The sequence below is a fragment of the Mastacembelus armatus genome, chromosome 17 (genome assembly GCF_900324485.2).
Source record: "Mastacembelus armatus chromosome 17, fMasArm1.2, whole genome shotgun sequence".
NCBI lineage: Eukaryota > Metazoa > Chordata > Actinopteri > Synbranchiformes > Mastacembelidae > Mastacembelus > Mastacembelus armatus.
Genome location: NC_046649.1, coordinates 13,284,862 through 13,307,501, shown reverse-complemented (window position 1 = coordinate 13,307,501; position 22,640 = coordinate 13,284,862). Strand labels below are relative to the sequence as shown.

General features: G+C 43.4%; 1 protein-coding gene across 1 annotated transcript in view; it reads left to right on the top strand.

Annotated features, from left to right (window-relative positions):
* The first annotated feature begins 1,845 nt into the window (after positions 1-1,845).
* The window catches only part of ptch2 (patched 2), a 29,517-nt gene continuing 8,722 nt past the window's right edge, over positions 1,846-22,640 (top strand). Inside the window, exons 1-17 of the mRNA XM_026314509.1 lie at positions 1,846-2,409; positions 4,000-4,192; positions 13,213-13,402; positions 13,490-13,559; positions 13,669-13,760; positions 16,195-16,303; positions 16,406-16,492; positions 16,652-16,773; positions 17,709-17,856; positions 18,894-19,025; positions 19,117-19,272; positions 19,404-19,496; positions 19,588-19,713; positions 20,556-20,943; positions 21,068-21,592; positions 22,138-22,280; positions 22,397-22,577. Coding sequence (XP_026170294.1) covers positions 2,263-2,409; positions 4,000-4,192; positions 13,213-13,402; positions 13,490-13,559; positions 13,669-13,760; positions 16,195-16,303; positions 16,406-16,492; positions 16,652-16,773; positions 17,709-17,856; positions 18,894-19,025; positions 19,117-19,272; positions 19,404-19,496; positions 19,588-19,713; positions 20,556-20,943; positions 21,068-21,592; positions 22,138-22,280; positions 22,397-22,577 — 2,902 coding nt within the window. The 5' untranslated portion in view covers positions 1,846-2,262. The remainder of the gene's footprint in view (positions 2,410-3,999; positions 4,193-13,212; positions 13,403-13,489; positions 13,560-13,668; positions 13,761-16,194; positions 16,304-16,405; positions 16,493-16,651; positions 16,774-17,708; positions 17,857-18,893; positions 19,026-19,116; positions 19,273-19,403; positions 19,497-19,587; positions 19,714-20,555; positions 20,944-21,067; positions 21,593-22,137; positions 22,281-22,396; positions 22,578-22,640) is intronic.

Here is a 22,640-nt window from a genome sequence, read left to right as displayed (position 1 = left end):
TCCTGTGATCCTAAGTTTCAAGTCAATTGAGATCCTAATACAAACAGTAAATATAAACTCTTTTATTAAGAAATATAAAGAGAATCCTCTTAACCAGCCGAACTCCTTGACTGCAAAACTGACAAAAACTCTAAAACTTCATCTTTTTAGCTTTTTGTGATGCTGTTTATTTATTTGGTGTATTGTTGTTACTGGAAATCATATGTCAAAAGTCAACCATAAGGCGGCTCATGTTAGAAAGTGATGTATATTGATGCCAATCAAGACTGTACAACATGGGCTCTGTTATTTATTTTTATTTTTTTTTTTTGAACACCCACTTTCAAATACGTAAATGACAGAAAGATTATCCTGGTAATCGAATAATCCATTTCTTTTTTTAAAACCAGCACATGAAACATTTAATAATAATATTAAAATATTTACGACTATAAATATATTATGTGCCTACTTCTTTATTAGTTATTAATACATTTCTGTTACTCATTCATCTAGTTTTTAACACTATAGTTACAACAGTTACAAATAAATTTTCCCATTTTTTCTGTCCCTATGATTCAAAGCAGCACATACGTGCAGATCTTATACCGGCCTAATTAGCCTGTTGTTCTTTGTGCTCGTTCTTTCTTCGTGTCACGTAAACAGTGATGACGATTGTAACAGCTCTGCAGCAGGAAACTTGCTCCTGGTGTAGCCATCACAACCGGACTGAGCCTATGGCGCTAACACCTAGATTCAAATTGCTTTACTGGCACCCAGGGGGCCTCAAATTAGCACCATCCACCTGACAAATGCTGCGCAGGTTGATGTTTAGACAGGGAATGACTGTGTCATCTTGTGTGTTTGTTCTTCACCCCCATACTGTCATGAGTGGGGCCAATGGGGGCTTACATGAAGAAACTACCAAGACACTCCTTGAGTTATAGAAACCAAACTGGTCTGGACTTTCTGTCTTTATCTCACTGGCATTGTTCTCAGGTGAGCTGCTTTCTGAACTCATGAAATCATGCATGACATGGAATCTTTCCAAAAGTCTTCAAAGAGATAAGGGTGTCACACTCAACCAGGCAGCTCCAAGGTGTTGATGAAAAAGATGCATATGTAGATTCATTCCTATGATTCTTTAATGACAAGGGGTCAGATTGTAACCTACTTTTTGAAACTTTTGGGGCCATGAGAAGTGAGATTACAGCTACTGGTGCTAGAAACCTACAGCCCACACTCTTCCTTCTCACAGCTGCCTTTAACAAAGTGCACAGCAAAGGCTTGAAAGTGTAACAGTATTTTTGGATAACAAATGTGAAGACTCCAAAACCTCACCAAACCCTGGAGTGATATAAAAAGTGTTGAAAGATCTTCTAATTCTCCCATACAAAAAAAAAAAATGCCATCATGTTTACATTCTTGTCTGAAGAGCTGAATTAACTTTTCTTCTTCTTTTTTTCGCTGATGAATCAGAAAAGCTGAAAACTGTGCGTGAGTGCGTGTCAGTCGCTGTCGTATCAATAGATGGCATGTGCGATTGCTTTTTACGCACTGGAGGGTTAGGCCGCTGGGAATAATGTTCAGAGAGCAAGTGAGGCGGGCGGGCAGCAAAGCTGTGCGCGTGAGCGTGCGAGCGTGGGGGTGTGTGCGTGCGTGCGCGGCTCTGCAGAGTTTATTGAAAGAGTTCCTCTCTCCCTCCCTCCCTCCCGCCACCTCCTCCTCCCCGTCCTCCCCCTCCCTCCAGCCCAGGCAGCAGCAGCCTGGGTGGTCCCCCTCTCTCTCCACTTTGGTGAGCTGTTGCTTAGCAGCTAATAATAGGCGACGTTTGCAAAGTAATTTGCCTCTTCCTTGGCCAATGGGAGCCGGAGCACTTTTCCATCAAACCTCCCTTTTCAGGATTTGCCGAGAGGCGAACTTCTCCAAATGTTACCGCTACAGGATCGGAGTTAGACTTGACACGAACAGCTCAGACATATGCTACTACTACTACTACTACTACTACTACTACTACTACTACTACTACTACTCTCTGAGACGTCGTTTCATGAACTATCGGGACGAATGAAGACTGAAGGATCTATAAGGATTTTGGCGCATAATGTTGGGATGGAGTTTCGAGACTTGTTTGGCTCCAGGGACGAGTAGAAAACGCTTTTCTAAGTTGTCGCCGGTGCCGCTGGATGCGACCCTGTTCTATGTTGGATTATTGTCGCCTTTTCTGAAATCGCACCGATTCTCTGTCGCTTCGCTCTGCGCCCCGTTCACCCTCTTTGGACTATGGCCTCGGATTGCGGGGTCCCAGCGGCCAGCGTCTTTGGAGATTTACCCCCGAGTTATACGCGCTCCCAGCCGCCCCCGAACCCAGACCTACTCCGGAGACCCAGCTACTGCCACGCTGCTTTCGCACTTAAACAGATCTCAAAGGTGATACAATGCTCGCAGTCTAGTGTGGATTTACTGTGGAGGCAGCTTTCATTCAGTCAGCAAAACGTGAATGAAAAGTCTTCAAAGGCAGCTTTGATTTATCCGTTATCTGATCGTGAGTTGAGGGCGCATGTGGGAATGTAGACTACGCTGAAGAAACAGCTCCAAAAACCGGCGTTCGGGGACCACCAGAGCTCCCCCAGAGACCAGAGCAGTTAGACCCTTAATGTCTTCACGGAAAACAAGTACAGAAATTGTTGTGGGGGGTGATAGAGACAAAAGAATCAGTACTTTGTAAGATCAGACCCGTGTTGAAGCCTGAGCTTGTATGACATGAAACGCGTTTGGGAACCTATTGGAATAAAACCATAATTTAGTGCGTTTTCACATTTGGCAACGATTTAATGTTGCTATTTATTTGAACGGACACTAAACTCATTCATCTTTGCTGTTGTTTTTAAAGCCTCCGTGAGGGAGCGAGGGCTTGTTCTCATATCCCCAGTCGTGTTGTGCGTGTTTTTGGCTCTGCGCAAGCAGCCGGAGAGCGCACTGGCCCGGGGTCTGTTTAGAAATGTGGTGGGTCCTGTAAAGGAATTCACTGATTGAGTTTGATCTGACAAAGCATCTTTGGACCGCCCGGATGCTTGGACGTGTTTCAGCACTGCTGAGAGAAGCCACAACAGCAGTGCGATGTCTTCTGCGGCAGTGACATTTGTAGCACAGGGACAGAATGGCTCACACAAACAGACCCTCTGACAGCTCTATTAAATATTAGAGGAAGAAAAATGATGTAGATTACTACAGGGAAACAATGTCAGCTGAGAGGCCATTTGTAATTTATTCTCTCAGTGTGTGGACTATTACTTTATATTGATGCAGAGGTGAATGAACGGGGCTTCTGCTGACCCCATAAGTTACGACAGCAGTTAAAAACCAATATTTTCTTGCTGCAGCAGTACACATATGGTGATAACTTTGTACTGCATACTTAGCAAAGACTTGATTAATGTAAGGTATAGGCCTAAAATGTAACTACAGGCCTATAAACCTATGAGCAATGCAGCACTCTCACTGCAGCACTCTCCTTATTCTGAGATGTTAGAAATGTTTTTATTTATACCTTTTAAGTCATGGGTTTGTCCTCTTTATTGGACTCATCTTTGAGGGCTCTGACGCCTTTTTGTGTTTTTGAAGCTCATGTTTAGTCTGGAATCTCGGATCTCCAGGAGCTGCTGTCTGAACTACATTGAGGTGACAGACGTGAGGTTTTAGCAGGAGTCCGACAGCAACACTCAGGGCAGGGCAGCGCCGGCAGTCAAATGCAGGTTAACTGTTTAGCACCTTAACTTGTTAGACCAAGCTGCAGCTTGATTTCCACAGAAAGACACCTGAATGCAGATGCATGTGTTACCCAGTGCTTGGAGGTTAGTTGTCACTGTGGCCTCAATCTGCACACTAGTGAGACAGATAGAGATACAAGCTATGAAACCTGCCTTGTTCTGCGTTGATGCATTATGTCTGTATGGTAACAGTAGTAATAGTAATAACAATAATGTCATTTTCTCGCCCTCCCTCCATGTTTAAATCCAGGGGAAGGCTGTAGGTCAGAAAGCTCCTCTGTGGATCCGGGCGAGGTTCCAGGCCCTCCTGTTCTCTCTGGGCTGCCACATCCAGAGGCACTGTGGCAAGGTCCTCTTTATTGGACTCTTAGTATTTGGGGCTCTATCTGTGGGACTCCGAGTTGCGGCTATCGAAACGGACATCGAACAGCTATGGGTGGAAGGTGAGTGTAAGCTATCTCTCATTTGATCCATCAGCAATCAACCCTTTATCATGTGCTGTTAATTTCACACCAGAGTCTGGTGGTATTATTGTTACAGTCTCACAAAAAAATAAAACAGGTAAACAGGTATGTTTTGCATGTGAACCACCATTCGTAGGTCCAGGGATTGATTTACTGATTTTAATGTTTGGAACGCTCCACTTGCAGCATTTAGTGCATTTAGATTGTTTGTTTTCCTCTGGGTTTTACTGGAGTTTGATTGACAATGGTGGCTGGTAGAAAGATGCAGGGTGGCCACGTTAGTGTCATCTCAGTGCCATAGGAGGGCACTAGGTGTTCAGTGACTGACAGATTGACTGCTTGTCTGGTTAGAGCAGGTTGAGGCTGATTTGGGTTGTTTGTTTGGCCAAAGGGAAAATTGCCACACCACACATTTCTGTAAACTTCTCATATAATCACCACTACACAACAGGAATATAAATTATAGATACATTGTAAGCACAGTTTTAACTTTGTCTTCAGTACCTACTGTAGTTCGTGTCTCTAGTTTCCCTGAGAAACCCAAACTGCAATACAGTGTCACGCAGACACACTTTTGCTTGCTTTATAAGGATGTGAGTGTTTTTGATTCTATGCTGATTCACAAACCTTCTCTTTTGACACTGCTCTCCTTTACTTTCTTTCTGTGCATTTTAGCTTTAGGTTATCTGTGCATTTTCAGGCGCAGAGGCAGTTTTATTTGGTTTTTCACACTGGCCAAATTCCTTTTAAACCCCCAGGCTTTCAGTGCTAGGGCTGATCCCCGCAGCAGATGGACTGTGTGAATGGTTAGCCATCTTTGAGGGCTCTGACCCCTCCCCCCCTCGGCTCCCTGTGTGGTCCCTAACTATTCTTGGATTCCATTCAACAAGAGGCAAGCAGGCAGGCAGGCAAGCAGGCACCACCTCCCTAAACCCCCTCCTCCTCCTCCTCCTCCTCACAAGAAGAAAAAAAATATAAGTGAATGCAGCTGAAGTTTACCCACCTGTTTTGCACGCTCTAAAAGCGCCACAGCAGTTGGTGAATATAAACAGACTCTATAGGGTTTTTAAGCCCACCATGTCACTGGAGGACCGGGACAGGCTGCTTCCACGGGAGCTGCATGGAGGTGTTGGAGGAATCGTACATTGCAGGTGTCAGGAGAAACGTGGAGATTATGTGCTTCACTTACACAGAAACTTATGTAAATTCCTCCATTAGGTAGAATTTTTTTAAAATGTACCTGTTGTCAGTGTGTATTATCCTGAAATTGGAAGGAACAGCCCGAGTCTTCTGCAAAAACAAAGGACAAAAGGTTGAATATCTACAGTCTCCACTTTCTTTAGTTTCATTCTGGTTAGTGTAAAGCTTCAGGATTACTTCTTGAGCTAATTGGCAGAGCCGTCTCTTAAAGGAGATGTTTAGATGTTTGTGTGCCAGTTGTTTTGCTGTGGGATTGAGAGAGTTGAACCAAGGGGCTGAAAAGGAATGCTGTGCCTTTAAGAGGCTGTGGCCATGTTTCTAAAGTTTCTGCCTGCCTTGTTTCCACCAATAGCCCATTGACAAAGCTGCTAGGGCCTCAATGGAGAGTAAAGTGGTTTGGTAACAAGGAGAGGTTAGTTCCCCCCTCTGTCTCTCTCACTCTCTCTCTCTCACACACACACACACACACACACACACACACACACAAACACAGAAAAACACACACACATGCATCACTGCACATAAGCCAGAACACAAGAGGGAGGAATGATACACTCGCTAGTAAGACAGCTGATTTCATGTTAAGAGAATCTAAATATTGTTCCTACATGAAAAATGAAGTTGTACTGGACTGTTTCTGTGGTGATATCTCGAGTTAAAATGTTTAACGTAAACCTGTAAACGATTTGTAAAGTAATTACCCAGAAGAACTCCTCCTGATTGCGGCATAAAAAAAAAAGATTCGAATTGATCTACTAACAGTGAATAGACAACTTCTGCGTTATCGCTCTGCAAGCATGATGCAGGCTGTATGTGAATGTGTTAGGAGCATATGCTTCCCATCATATAGTCATACCAGCAGCTTCCCCCCACAGTAATCACACATACACTTGTCATCTTTGCCACCTTTGGTGTGTACAGCCTGTCTGGGCCGACTGTCTGCCCGCCTGAATTTCCTGACTGTGCGCCTGTCTCTCTGCCTGTAGCTTTGTGTGTGTCTGTTTATATTTCTACCTGTCTTTCTGCCTGCTCTGTGAAGTCAGGCCACCAGGGTTTTTTTTTTTAATTGCTTCCTCCTTCCTAGAGGACCAAAACACTGTGAAGCAGATCACAGCAGTGTTGTTCATGTCTAGAAAGAGTAGACAGAGAGAGAGAGAGAGACAGAATGGGAGGTTGTAAAAGTCAGAATACACACCTGCAGTCCCAAGGAAACAGTCGTACAGATGTAAAATACTTGAAATGTTTGTAGCATTTTGTTTGCTCTGTGGTTATTTTCTTATAAAACCTTCTATTGGTGAGGAGGACATGCACTGACTAAGTGAAAGGATTAATGATGCCTTTAGTCCTCACACCTGTGTAGCTGAGAATAAAAGCCACAGTATCGGGGTGTTTAGTCTGACTAAGGGATTAAGGACTATTTCTGGCTTACTGAGCAGAATCTGAGACAGACATCAGACACAGGGCTTGTTTTGCAAGTTGTTTTTTAAATGTTGTATGTTACAGAGTAATTTAGGCAAACTGAAGAAAATATTGGCAACCAATGGAGAGAAGATGATATTTAATATACAGCATGTCTTTGGAACATGCCTGAAAATGATGTAATTCCTAAATTATAACCTAAATTAAGTTTTTAAACTTTAATCATGTTTTCTGTATTGATTATGCTTATACATCCTGTCCACCTTTGAGAGTGTGAAATTTGGAGTGAGCTGGGCAACGTGTGATCTAGTTTGTATTGTCCAGAGGCAGAAAAGAGAGATCGTAAAAAGAGGTGCAGGAAGAAGAGAAGAATGAGAGAAGACATGGGAGGGTGGGGGGTTTGGGACAGAAACTGTGAGGAAGGTTTACGGCTGGATGACACTTTTTTGCTTGTGTTTTTGCCTCACTTGCACAAACATTAAGTGTGAGACTGTCTTTTGTTTTCTGTTTAAAAGGCTGTCAAAAGGGAGCAGCGGCATTAAAGACAAGCTGCTTGATTAAGCCTGAAATTCTCAACTAAAATCTGTAAAACTAGAGTTTTATTTTTGCAGTTTCTAATTCTTTTAAATTATATATTACATGGCGGGACAGCTCCTATTATTCCCCGCACCCAAAGGCCCACTTGTAAAGCTTGTTTGAGCATGAGAGGAAAGAAAAGTCCTCCATGTAAAAGTGGTGGTGTTTACTCTTACATTAACTAAACTCATCCTTCTTGGCAAAGTTTGGGTGAGGCATGACAGACGTGTACACAGACTCAAGCTGTCCAAATATGAGCACAGTGAGACAGGACCTATCTGGATAGCAGGCTCACCGCATGTCCCATAAAGAGGCCATGTAAGAAGAGGACAGGAAAAGTCCACATCATGTGAATGCATAGACTGAAGTTCTATCTTAGACAGCTAGCAATTAAATTAGACAGGGTCTTCTGCAAATATGAGGAGATCCAGAAACAGACTGATTAAAAGACAGTCAAAGTGTCTGAATGAGAGAAAACACCCCTGAGTTTGCACAAATCAGCGAATGCACACGTGGGCATTTCGGTGTTTGGAGCGGTTTCTCTAAACAAACCTCAGAGGGGCACAGCAGGTAAATGCTATAATTCATCGGAGCACACACAGCGCCCCAGTTCAGACAGAGAAAGGGAGCTCTATGAGGCATTATTGGAGGTGAATAGTGCGCGGTGGTGCCCCAGCTAGATAAATAAACTCCCAGCGCTCAGGGCCCAGGACCTCACTGGTAGAGAGAACAAACAAGACCAGAGTCAACCTGGGTCACTTCTAAATGTTTATTTCACCCCCCTTTCCTCCATCCTTCAGTCCAAGTCTCCCTCACTCCATCCCTTTTCTCAGCATCCCCCCAGTATACACAAGCTCTTCAACAGTCAGACCAGGACCACCCCCCAGCTCATACATACACTGAGCTGCTATAGATACACTTGCATATGACAGGTACATTACATTGCTTCCATTGCTTCCACAATACAGGAAATGCCCAGACTGCTCTCTACTTTAAGTAGCAGTTTTACAGTGACATGGATTTTGAAGTTGCGGTCACATTTACAGTGACAACATAAAACACTTTTACTCTGGTAATATGGGTTCAGCGCGTTTTTAAAAAGGGCACTGGACAACCAGAAACATTGCAACTTTTAGTGTAATATCCTGAAAGGCTGCAGTGCAGCTGAAAACAGGATAATGAAATCCCAATCAATATAGTGTGGCACCCTTTCTTTCCTAGCTGAAGAGCAACCTTTGTACTTGGACTGCACGAAATAAAGTGACACCAGTCACCTTAGAGTTTGCACCATTTGCCTCTGTCTTCACACTATGAAAGTATAAAAAGTAAAGGGCGAGGGAGATGGAGAGAGACTGAACATTTTCTTGGTACTTGGGAAGGAAAAAAGAAATGGTTCTTGGGCTCAATAAATTCATTTCTTGTCTGAATGAGACCAGCAACGTGGAAAAATTTTGCCTTTCAGGCAGGGATGAATGTATGTTTCAACCACACATTAAGCAGTATTAGCGGTCAGTGGAGTGTCTAATGTGACTATTTTTCACAGTGGCCAACACTGCCCATGATTAGCATAATTAGCAGAGGCAAGCCTATACATATGGAAATAGAAAGTGCCTAAATGCCAACCCTGGTGAAAATTTATGTGTGGTAGCTAACACCACTGGCACATCTGAATAGAATGTAAGTGAAACAGATTTTTTTATGTAGTTTTTTTTTCCAGTTTTAGACAGTTTTTAATGTGTTATCTCAGGGTGGTTGTTTGTTTCGTCTTGATGGGGGATTTAAACACGATGAAACTGATAGTTGTGTTTTGTTGTGTTCGGGATAGGATAGGATTTTCTCCTCTTAAAATAATGCAACTGTCTGTGAGGATTGATGAACAGATACAACATAAAGACAAACACACACACACACACACACACAGTATTTCTATAGGTAAGATAGCAAAGTGCCAGCTTCTCTTTCTTGCCCCCAACCTCACCCTCCCACAGCCGACTCTGGCATTGTTTTACAGGCTGGGAAAGTTTTGGTTCATTTGCCTTTGTTGAAAAAAAAAAAAAAAAAAAACGTTCCCTCTTTATTTTTTTCTGCTGTTTGTTGGGAAACATCTGAAAGAAATTGAAGGGTTGAATGACAAAAGGGTCTGCATTCAGTCTGGAGCTGCTGTACTGAAGGATTGTATGGAGGAAAGGCCCATCTGCTGGGGGCAGCCTGTTTAGGCTGTGCCCCGGCTGGGGAATGCCATAGGGCAGGGCCAAGCTGAGGACCCAGAGGGGCACAGTCCTGATTCTGGTGGGTCCACATATGACAAAAGGTCCAAAAGGTTTTTTTGTGATGCTGGATGCCAAGCCAAGAGAATGCATTTCTCATTTGGCTCTGAAAATCAAAAGAAATAAAGGATCACTATTGCAGGACACTGGAAAAAGGGATGAGAGAAAAAGCAAATGATAGATGGAAGATGGCAGCCAAGGGATATCTTTCTGTCCTTTTTTTTCCTCTCTCTTTGGTGGTTGGAACTCCTTTCTGTTTAAATTAATGCTTTATAATGAGAGGTTTTGTGTAGAAATCAGCTGTACATTTCTTCTCATGTTGTCCTGCTGTGTTAATTAGGAAGAGGTGACTTTCCATGACATGACGTAGCATACAAGTCACTTTCAGCCCTCTTCGTCTTGGGTCGTCCTCCATAGCAGCATGGGGCCTTTCAAAAACCCCCCCCCCCCTAATCCAGCTAATCTACCACACTGAATTTGGGAGGTGGCCTGGTCTGACCTAGCATGGTTTAGAACTGGAACTAGGCCTGTAAGCCACAAAGATAGAATAGAACAGAATAAATTTGAAATCCAACACTTTAACACACATTACCTCCAACACACTTGGCTCTGTCCTAGAAGCCAGATGTGAGAACCCACACTTATTTCACGAAGTTAGGGAATTCTGGGTATTCAGCTTTTAGGAATGGAAGTGTCAGGTGGGGAGGAAATGACTGAGGTTGGTGAAGACAAATTCCAGTATTTACACTAGTACACACACACACACACACACACACACACATTAATCCAAAGGCTCATGCATGCACACATTAATCCAAACATTATATTTGTATACCCACAGCCATGAAACCATGTCAAGGCTTGTTATGGCTTTTTTTTTTGCTTGCTTTTCACTTTCCCAATATTGTAACTGTTGTGAAAGTGCATTTAGTGGTGACGCTAGTAAATGAATTCATATGTTGTACCCAATAGAGTTATTTGCTAAAATTTGTAAGATGGTGGTCGAGTTTCTCAAAAACAGCCAATGAAAGAGATGTGGATGTGATTTAGACAGAGTTGTGATCATTTGTGATCTTTTTTTTTTTCATTTTTGGATCATGCTGCCAAACACAGACTAATATTTCATGTTACAAAATTGCTCATGTAATAAAATTACCAGCCACTGGGGTGTTAAAACCCCGGTTTCCATACTCAAAGGCGCTTTCTTCCCAGGGTGGGAAAAATTCCGGGAACTGTCTCTTTAAGGTTGTGTGGAGAAGTGCAGGAAGAGAGTAGGGAGGATTGAAAGAGAGTAGGAAAGACAAAGATGTAGATTATTATAAAAAAAAGAGGAAAAGGAAAATTAAATCCAGGAGATAAAAGTAAAGGTAGATCAGAAAAGAACAGACAAGGTTTCTTCTAGAGCCAGTGGTGAACCGAGCAGAGCTGAAGTGAGCAGAGTCATTGCGAAGCTCAGAGTTGGGTGATTGGGGCCGGACCAGGGGTTGTGGAGAGAAGGCGAGAAAGAGAGAGAGAGAGAGAGAGAAGAGAGAAGACTGGCTGCCTGGGTGGTCCAGATGGGAGGAACGAGACACAAATAGCTATAATTTACTTCAGGAGGCCTGTAATTACAGAGCCAGAGTCTCTCCGAGCCACCCAGTTCCTGTTGGGATCAAAACCCCATGCTGCAGAGGTTAACATACGAAATGTCAAAAAAGGTTTAACAGATGTCAAAGAGGTCCGCAAACGGAAAGGGTTCCATTTTGTAGTAGGCTTATTTGATTGGAAATCTCTGTGCCAAGGAAACTGAGTGAAGTCTTGAGGAACTATATGTCCAAGCACTGTTTTTACAAAACTAGCATAACCTAATACATGTACTTGACAGTGTGGAAGTGGTTTAATAATCTCAAAGAACCAGTACTCAACCCACGAGAGTCCAAAAGTCTTTAGGAAATGACTTATTCTACATTCTTTTGTTGTGGCTCCCTTGGAATTAAAGCTTTATAAATACACGTTGGCTTTAAAGCATTTGTAGGACCATCTGTCCAAAAAAGTATATAAGACCATGTCCAATACTCTCTTTATTTATTAATTTAATTTTTTGAGGGGATGTGTTGAGCCAGATGCTTAAAGAAGATACTCACGACTGCAAATAAACATGATATTCTCAAGACCCTGTGTCAGTAATTAAAGACTTGAAAGCGAAGCCTAGAAATATTGGAGTGTGTCTCCAAGGCCCACAGTTTTAACCTGATCTCACACATTCAGCAGAGGCTGAATAGTTTGTTTTTTCTTTGCTCCCCATCAATTATAGGAGCCTGCTCCAGGATGGGGGAGGTGCAGAGAACTTGAGGGAACGAGAGACAGAAAGAGAGAGAGAGAGACAGACGGAGAGAACGACAGAGGCAGGAACTAGAGAGGGTATTAAGAGGAGTTGAGAAATAGATGCTAATAGAGGTGAAGTCAGGATTGATTGCATCGCGGTGAAAGTGAGTAAAAGACTGACGAGAGTTAGAATTAAGAAGGAGGTAGCCCTTGTTTCCAAACTTCAACCACCTCCCCCCTCTCTCCCCTACCCTCCCTCTCTTTCTTTCTCTGGGGTTGTCATGTAGTGGGACAGCGAGAGGGGCAGACGGGCCCTCTGTGATCCAGCGCGGCATGTTTCATGTCCACTTGGCACAGGCACAGATCCCCCCGGCTGGCAAACTCTTTTCAGGGCAACCTCCTGTAATTAGGGGGCTGGAGTCTACCACACAGCACAACATAGCTCCCTCCCTTTCTCTCTCTCTCTGGTTGTTTTGTTTTTTTCATTCTTTCTGTCTGTTCAGTTCAGCTCCACCACTGACATTCATAGTTTATTCTCTAAGAAACCATGCCTTACTTTGTATCCTCGCCTCTCCATAAGTTGACATAAAATTTGAAGATAAAAAGAGTTCATCAGTTGCTCATTATGATCCTTTCTAAAGTGCCTTTGGCCATTTCTGCTGCCCTAAGCAGAGTGGTACAGGGTTTTGGGGGCATCAGAAGGCTGGTTTTCCTAACTAACAGGGCACATCTGTTTCGCAGAAGGAGCCAATGAGAAGCTGTATTACTCATTTCTCTTGGCCAGACGCTGGCTTGTGTGAAGTGCCTTCAAAACCAACACTGGTGAAGGCCAAGGGCGTTGGTCGATATATGTGTGCGTGTTCTTGTTTAAGAGTGTGTGCATATGTACACACGCAAATGTGTGTGCATGTGCCTTTGTAAGTGTGTTAAGGAAATTGTGTGCTAATGTATGCATAAGGTTCTTTATTTATCTATCTATCTATCTATCTATCTATCTATCTATCTATCTATCTATCTATCTATCTATCTATCTATCTATCTATCTATCTATCTGTCTGTCTGTCTGTCTGTCTGTCTGTCTGTCTGTCTGTCTATCTATGTCTATCTGTCTATCTATCTATCTATCTATCTGTCTATCTGTCTATCTATCTATCTATCTATCTATCTATCTATCTATCTATCTATCTAAATCAAGAATTCAGTATCAATTAATTTTCTATTCTATTTTTCTAGCTGGCAGTCGTGTGAGCACAGAGCTTCGATACACCAGGGAGAAGCAGGGAGAGGAGACAGTATTTACTTCACAGATGCTTATCCAGACCCCCAAAGAAGAAGGCACCAATATTCTTACCCAGGAGGCATTGCTGGTTCACATGGAGGCAGCCCTGTCTGCCAGCAAGGTCCAGGTGTCGCTTTTTGGAAAGTAAGTGGATGCATACATGTTATGTGAATAATCTATCTGTGTTAATGCTTGTCAGTTGTTAATTCAACATGATTTTCTTTCTTGTAGATCGTGGGACCTTAACAAAATATGCTATAAATCAGGAGTTCCAATTATAGAAAATGTCATGATTGAAAGGGTAAGTTGCCAAAGAAATCAGTTGATTTTTTTTTTTGTTCTCATATGTACAAATTTTAATATTGCTTTCTGATGTTCAACCATGCTTCCCTTCTCTTTCCTCATCCCAGATGATTGACAAGCTATTCCCCTGTATGATAATCACCCCATTGGACTGTTTTTGGGAAGGGGCCAAACTTCAGGGAGGCTCCGCCTATTTACCGTAAGTCTTGGAAAATGTGACACAACTTACATTTGTTTGCATATTAAAACATTTCATAGAACGTCTTGGCTCTCCCTTTGCTGTCATTGCTTCCATCTGACTTGTGTGCACAGACTAGAGCTTTTGGAGGAGTCTGTAACTTTTAACACATGCAGGATGGAGACATACAGTTGGGCTTTCAGTAGTCTGTCAGTGAGTGCTGTGACTGACAGTGGTGGTCAGTAATAGAGTTCTTTTAGAGCCCAGACAGGGACTGGAGGGGGGTATCCTGACAGAAATTCAAAGAGGGAAAGTGAGGGAGAAACAGTGAGCGAGGGAAAGATGGAGAGAGAGAGGAGATGGCTGTAGAAGCAACTGGGTGGTGGGATGGTAGAACGAAGGGCGGGGAGGTGGCGGTGGTGGTGGCAGGGGAGCCCTTTGGGTCAGACAATGGTAAGCATTCTTTCGTTTACGAGTGAGTGTCCATCAGTGCAGGGGCCCCGGAGGAGGGAGGGGGCCGGCTTTGTCAGCTCACGGCTAACACTCGGCATTCTCATGGTAATGCCCTAGGCTCCCAGCTCCCAAGTTGTCCAACAAATAAAATGGGCAGTATTCAGGCCTCAAGTCCCCCGAGAAAGACACAGAGAGGCTACAAGATGGTTAACAGTGGAGTCTGGGCGTTTGCAGATTCAAGTTGTTTTTTTTTTTTATTCTTTCTTTGGGGACAAAGTTCTCTTGAGAAATTGAGTTATTGAAAGAGAGCTTTGTTTTCATCGTCAGAAGTGATATTTCAATCGGGTGCCTGGTTTATAGATGATAGTTTAGATCAAAGCAGATTTTTCTCTGCAAACAAATTTGTTTATATTTCTGTCTGGAGCTCACAGCAGTTACATGACATGCCAGCACATACAGAAACAAACACAGTTTCCCATCCTTAGCATCTCCCAGTTGGCTGGTGTGAAAGCTGAACGACTTCGAGGGAGGAAGGGGTTGTTTGATGATGTCTTTTAGCATCATGCACTGTTCAACATCTCTTGTTATTTATTATTTTTTCTCTGTTTAACTTGTTTTTAATGTGGAAATGAAAGGAACTAGAGGTGGTCACTGAGGCCAATGTCCCCAGAGTCAGTTTCACTTCACTTCAGCAGCCCTGGTTTTAAATGTTAAAAAAAATAATAATAAAAAGTGAGGTACAGAGAGAGGCAGAATTGGGAAAGAGGGTGACTGACAAAGAGAGGGAGAAAAATAACTTGAGAAAACAAAGAGCAGCAATCTATGAAAAAACAAAAGAGTCCAGGCGCAGTTCACTCAAGCAAAAACTAATGATAAAAGAGTGTGTCTTTGCGAGCAGCAGCAAAAGGAACACTGGTATCTGAGAATAGGAGAGCAGCTCTCTTCATGAGCCATTAGAGGGAGATTGAGGCCAGAGTTGAGATACTTTGGGATTTCATATCCTTCTTTCTGTCCATTTTCTTCTTAGTCTTTGTCTCACTGCAGCAAATATCAACCTGAAATCATTTTCTTAACACTGAATCTCAAAATATTGCCACTGATGACGCATATGTTTTTTCATTTTGCTTTTTTGCTCAATTTGAGACAGTATGGATGGAAAAAATGTCATTTCTAAGATGTTACTCATATTCTATGGATATATAGACAATTCATTCCCATTGACTTAAACCAGAAAAACAGACTAAGTAACCAGAAACATATTTACAGTAATAGAAACGTTTTTTCAAAATACAGAAAGCTAGTAGAGAAGGCCCAAGTAGAATATCTAGCTATAAACTAATATTAACCCATTGGTCAAGTTGTCTCCAACACTCCAGATTTTCAGATTTCCCCTCAGCACAAAGACTTTAAACTCCAGAAGCACAAGGAAACAATTTGTTTGGATATTTTAGGGTAATATTTAAGACTTTATTATGGATGAAATTATATATTTGCTCCTGAAAAAAGTGGAGGTGGGGAAGGTGAGACTGAGAAATAGGTTCTCTGAGAACATCACATAAGATAATAGTGTGCAGGGTCCCCCATTCCTTCTCCTTTCATTCCTCACCTGTACTTCCCTCCTTGCAGCCTCCCTCCTTATCAAGATGTTTGGGAGGCAGAGGTAATCGTTATGACTCAGTGCAGGACACTGAGGAATGGAAGTGAGCAAGCAGCCACCATGACTTTTCCCTGTTCATTGTGGTAGTGTGAAACAGGATAATAAACGCTATTTTATCCTGTATCTGTAGCTAGCCTCCTGCTTAGCCCAGCATGACAAGAGAGTGAGAATTCAAATGAACTGAACGTTTGCCTGCTCAAAGGAAAGGATAGAAGGAATGCAACGCCATGTTGCCTCGCAGGCACAAAGTGATACGAATTCTTTTGCTGTTTCTTCTTCAAGTTGTGAAGTTTTTAGCAAATATTTTTGGTTCATGATCATCAGAAGTATCTGTTTGCTCTCTAGGGGTATGCCAGATATCCAGTGGATGAATTTAGATCCAGTCAAGCTGATGGAGGAACTGAGTCAGTTCACTTCACTTGAAGGATTTAAGGAGATGTTGGATAAAGCCCAGGTGGGTCACTGACAGATTTTCTGAATGAATGTTGTTACTCAAGTGTTTAAAAATCTTTTTCCCTATGCTGAATTGTTGTAATTCTTCTCATTCATTCAATAGGTGGGCCATGCCTACATGAACAGGCCTTGTCTAGACCCCACAGACCCGGACTGCCCTCTTAGTGCACCCAATAAAGAGCAAGGAGAGGTAAATTCACATAATCCAAGCATGCAACTGCAGTTATTTTATATTTTTATATACACTGCAGCTGTAAAGAGATAAAGGATGAAACAGTGAGAACTGCAGATACACCTAACATATTTCTCTGGGTTTTTCCATCTGTTCTTCTGCTCTCCTTCCATTCAGAGTCCTGACATTGCTGGACATCTCCAGGGTGGTTGCCATGGTTTCAGCCGGAAGTTCATGCACTGGCAGGAGGAGCTGATCCTGGGAGGGCGGGTTAAGAACAGCCAGGACACTCTGCTTAGGTATGTGTTTATTAAGACATGTAAAAAGGGGGACTTTATATAGTATGACATACATGTGTGCTTGTCTTATTAGAAGATGTAATAGTAACTGAGGTTACATGATCACTGGCAGGCTGCCAGTCCGCCCGTCAGCTTATGAGCCACCATGACGGTGGAGTCTATGTAAGTGCCAATAACTCAACAGACACCAGGCAAAGAATGCCTCATACTGAGAGGAATCAGTTTCTTGCATGACCCCGATCCAGGATAGGCCAATTAAAGATGACAGCTACATAAAGCTCCCAACACCACCTTCCTACATATTTGTTGGGACCACAAAAGAAGGAAGAAATAGAAGAACGGAAAAATGCTCAAATACACATTGTTTTGAATGTGATAAAAATGTCTTTTTTTTTTTTTTACTATTGACGTCAACTGGGTTTAAAATCTTATACAAATGGAGTGACAGCACTGGGTCAGAGCCCAGAGACTATTACCCAAACAGCCCCAATATTACCTTGAATGAAAGAGGATTCCAGTCCCATCTGCAAGAGCCACACTTGCTCTTGGATGTGATTTATGATCATGTCTTTCACATTTTGAGCAGCACTGCTACTCACTGTGCCTGTGCCAAGAAAACCTGAGGACATCTGGGATCACAGTCTAAAGACCAGCAGACCGTCAGACTAGATAACACCTGCTTTTGGCTGTTTACATTGGCAGGCAGACAGGCAGATGGAAAATTCCTAGAAGAAACGGCACCTGCCTGCGCACTCCAGTAAGGTTTAGGGATACCAGGAACATTCAAACAGTCAGACTAGATGATTTCTAGTATGCCAGTTGTGAGACCGGTGATGCAACTGAGGTTGCAGCTCAGCTCAACACATGCGTGACACATAATAAACCATGTTAGCAGGACAAATCTGACATCTCCCATTTAAATTTGTCTTTTTCAGTGCGGAGGCTCTCCAAACCATGTTCCTGTTGATGAGCCCGAAGCAGCTGTATGAGCACTTTAAAGATGACTATGAGATCCATGATATCAACTGGAATGAAGAAAAGGCCACCGCTATCCTTGAGTCCTGGCAAAGGAAGTTTGTGGAGGTGTGAACATAAGCATACATTTAATGTATATTGAAATACACAGCCTTTAAAGAAAAGTGCACAAGTGAGATATTTTGTGTAAGAAGAAGACAAGAGATCTGAGGTGGCACTTCTGTGTTCCTATGAAGACCTTTTTTTGCTCTTATACACACACATGCAAACTGCATGGGCCTCTGCAATGTCTGAATTCCATCAGTCTTCAGCTTCCTTGTAAAGTGAATTGTAGGGCAGAACAGGGCAGTAGTTGTGTATCTATGTGTGTGTGTGCATATGTGTGTGGTAGGCCAATCATCTCTCTCTGTCAGAGCCCTAGTTATAGGAACAAGCTGTTGCTATGATAGATGACACCCACCATGGTGAGAGTAAGGAGAGAGGGAGGGAGGGAAGTTAGGGACATGTGAAAGGAGGGGAGGAGGGGAAACAGAACCAAACAGACACATACCTCTTCCTGACACATTAAAGAACAAGAACAGATCTATTTGAGATAGCGAATGATGATGAAAAGCAAACAGGTAAATAGCTTTCGTGAGCTTTGGTTCATTCATGGAACCACGTGGGGAGAACAGCCTCCTGAGCCATGCAATCCCATCCCATTCACCTTTGACCTCACAACCTCTGGCATCTGTGCTCATTACTCCTCAGTTGTCATGCACACACACGCACATGCTAGCACATGAAAAGCACACATACACACTCATACTCACTTTCAAGCACCTTTCAAAGCAGCAGGGGGGCCCTTTCTGTTTCATGGGGTTGTAGGAGAGGGTTGGGTGCCATTGGTGGTGCTGTGTAGTTTATAATCTGTTTTCATGTGGAAGAATAAAAGCAAATACAGAGTTGCTTGTCTTACACAGCAGTTCAACCCCTCCAAGGTATCTTCTTCTTGACAATAAATCGTGAATTCTAAAAGTAATATAGAGCAAAAGACATATTTTGTATATTTCTCATCTTCTAAGAATGGGAGTTTACATTGAAACTACTTTTGGAGACTGAAGCTTTTTACACAACTTCATGACTGATTAATTTGTATCCTGCAGATGGTCCATCAGAGTATCCCAGATAACTCCAGCCAGTCCATTCACGCTTTCTCCACCACCACCCTAAATGACATCATGAAATCTTTTTCTGATGTCAGCGTCATCAGGGTGGCTGGAGGTTACCTGCTCATGGTAAGTGTATTAGCTGATTAAAACTGCTAGGTTGATAAAAAAAATATTGCCGTAATAAAACCAACATTTAATATGGACGTCTTCTCTCTAGCTGGCCTATGCCTGTGTGACCATGCTAAGGTGGGACTGTGCTAAGTCCCAGGGGGCTGTGGGGCTTGCCGGGGTGCTGTTGGTGGCCCTGTCTGTTGCCGCAGGGCTGGGTCTCTGCTCACTACTCGGCCTCTCTTTCAACGCTGCCACCACACAGGTATAACACAAAGGAAACTGCATACATTTGCTAGAAGGCATGTTTTGATTTAAAGCCCAGATACTGGTGTCACACCCTTCAAATATTCATTCTGGCCTTCTCGTTCTCTATTGATGTGTTTCCCATCCCAGGTGCTTCCTTTCCTGGCACTAGGGATTGGTGTGGATGACATGTTTCTCTTGGCTCATTCCTTCACAGAAACTGGAAGTAACATCCCCTTTAAGGTACCTTTAAGATTCTCCACTCCTCTTGTCTCGTTTTGTTTCCTCCTTACTCTTCTCCTCTTTCTGACTTGTTCCTGGTTCTGTTTTAAAGGAGCGGACAGGAGACTGTTTGCGTCGCACCGGCACCAGTGTTGCTCTGACTTCCATCAACAACATGATTGCGTTCTTCATGGCCGCTCTCGTACCCATCCCTGCCTTGCGAGCTTTCTCTTTGCAGGTATGTTTTGCAGAAATTCACACCCTCACGCATGCGTAAACAGGACATAAACACGTGTACAGAATCGCACACCAAGAGGCCTGAGGCTCCTTTGAAAATCAAAGAGATAACTTAAGAGAGGTGACATTTACTCAGAGCAAGGAAACCCTTTGTTCCCAGTTTAATTGCGGCTGCACCTACAGGGCCAACATTTTTGTGTGTGCATGTCCCTGCGTGTGTATATGTGCATAATTGTGTGTGTATGCATGTGTGTAATGTGGAATAATCAGAACAAAGAGAGTGATGAACAGTCAGAGAGAAGCAGACAGAGAGAGAACAAGTGGGAGGGAGGGGTGGATCGGTATATCACTGGCCCGTCAAGGCGGTTTGCTCTGATCTGTGACTAACTGTGGGTGGTCCAAAACACGCAAGCACTCACACAAATATACACACATATATGTACACACACACACACTGGAAACCACATCCATGTCAGCTTCAGGGGCAAGGGCAAGCAGGGAGGCAGCAGCAGTGCCGGTGAATGGTGATGGTTTCACTCAGACTCGTGACATATATATTCCTCCCACCCTACTTATTTCTCTCATTCCTTCTGGAAGTTCTTTCTTTCTGGCAGTCTTCTCTTTCTTTTCTCTCTGTCTCTCTCCCTCTCCCCTCCTGGCTTGCTTAGTATTCCTGGATGGTGATTTAGAGTAAGGCTTTACTTTCTGGGCTGTGGTCTGAGACACTTAAAAAAAGCCTTGACTCTCCCCAGCTGGGGTAGAGTGTCTGTAATTTCACATACTGTTCTCTGTCTCTTCTCAGTTTGTTTATCTCTTTTTTTCTATCTGTATTTCTTTCCTTAGGCGGCCATTGTGGTCGTGTTTAACTTCGCCATGGTGCTGCTCATCTTCCCCGCCATCCTCAGTTTGGACCTCCACCGACGAGAGGACAAGCGTTTGGACATCCTCTGTTGTCTGTACAGCCCCTGCTCTGACCGTGTCATCCACCTCTCTCCAAGCGAGCTGTCAGAATCCGGAGAGCAACCACACACGCCTACAACAGCAACGGCACACACACACCAGTACGCTGCTGGATCCACTATCACCACCAGCACCCAAATCACCACCACAGTGCAGGCATTCACGCAGTGTGATGCAGCAGGGCAGCACATTGTTACGATCCTACCACCTACCTCACAGATCTCCACTAGCCCACCTTCTGTCATCCTCTGCCCCACTTCTCAGGCTCAAGGTAAATGAAGTTATTGAGCTTCACAGAATTATATTTTTTGTCCAAATTGGTCTTCATAGTCAGTGTCTTAAATAAGTCACAATGGCAAAACACTAATTTGGTGCTTGTATGTTTTTTCCTTCAGCCATTACACCTTCCCCCACCACCGCAACAATGCAGGACCCCTACGGCTCGCAGCTCTTCACCCCTACCTCCAGCTCCACACGCGACCTTCTAGCCCAAGTAGAGGATTCCAGATCAGGAAAGAAATGTGTCCCACTCCCTTTTCTGCACTGGAACCTGTCCAGCTTTGCCAGGGAGAAATACGCCCCCATGCTCCTCAAGCCTAAAAGCAAAGCCATTGTGGTGGTTCTCTTTCTAGGTCTCCTGGGTCTCAGCCTGTATGGGACCACCATGGTGCACGACGGCCTTTACTTGACCGACATTGTGCCACGTGACACCAAGGAGTATGATTTTATTGATGCCCAGTTCAAGTATTTCTCCTTCTACAACATGTACCTGGTGACCATGGATGGATTTGATTATGCTCGGTCACAGAGGCTGCTTATCCAGTTACATAATGCCTTCAATTCCGTTAGATATGTGGTCAGAGACAGTGAAAACAAACTTCCCCAAATGTGGCTACACTACTTCCAGGACTGGCTCAGAGGTAAGAATTCAGGCTCATTAATGTTTTTTTGTTTTGTTTTTTTTTTTGAATGAGTCAGGTAATAACTTACTCACTTTCCCCTTGAGGGTTTTTGATAGTGATGTCAGATGGAGCAACAGGTTTTTGTGCTGTTTTACTAAGGATGGGAGTCAATGGATGTGTGCAGGGGTGAGAATGTGTGAAGGGTGAGTGTAAGTTCAGTCACGCTGTTTACCCCCATCCACCTGGACTCAGAGGTGGTGCAGTAGATGGACTGGGGTCATAGATTATCTTTGCATGTGTGTGTGTTGGTGTGTGTATGTGTGTGTCCTCAGGCTAGGACGTGTCAGAGGCCCACTCAGGAGGAAGTAATAGCTAACAGGTCAATTAGAGCCAGCTGGGGGGAAAAGGAGAGAAGGAAAAAGAAACCTGATATTTCACATTTTCAACATCACTGCCCACATTGACAGACATGCAGGAAAATGCTGATCATTTTATGATAATAGGAGTCATAACATTTATACATGACAACCACAATAATCCTGTGTGTTTTACCTCACACGCAGGTCTTCAGGCTGCTTTTGATGCTGACTGGCAGGCAGGCAGGATTAACGCTGACAGCTATCGTAATGGCACAGAGGACGGAGCTCTGGCATACAAGCTCCTTATCCAGACTGGCTCCAAGAAAGAGCCCTTTAACTACAGCCAGGTATGTAGAACTGTAAGGGAAAAAAGCAACTATAAAACAGAATCCACGTCCTTTCCAAAGCAAGTTGTGTGGCATTGTCAATGAAAACTGAATGATTGTCCTTCATTTTTTTCTAGTTGACGTCTCGCCGGCTGGTGGATGCAGAGGGTCTGATCCCCCCTGAGGTGTTTTACATTTATTTGACAGTTTGGGTCAGTAATGATCCTCTGGGTTATGCTGCCTCCCAGGCAAACTTTTATCCTCATCCCAGAGAGTGGATCCACGACAAGTATGACACCACTGGAGAGAATCTGCGCAGTAAGTAACATACCTTATATGCTTTATTTTGGAAAATGTGGATACACCTGAAAATGGCTTGTA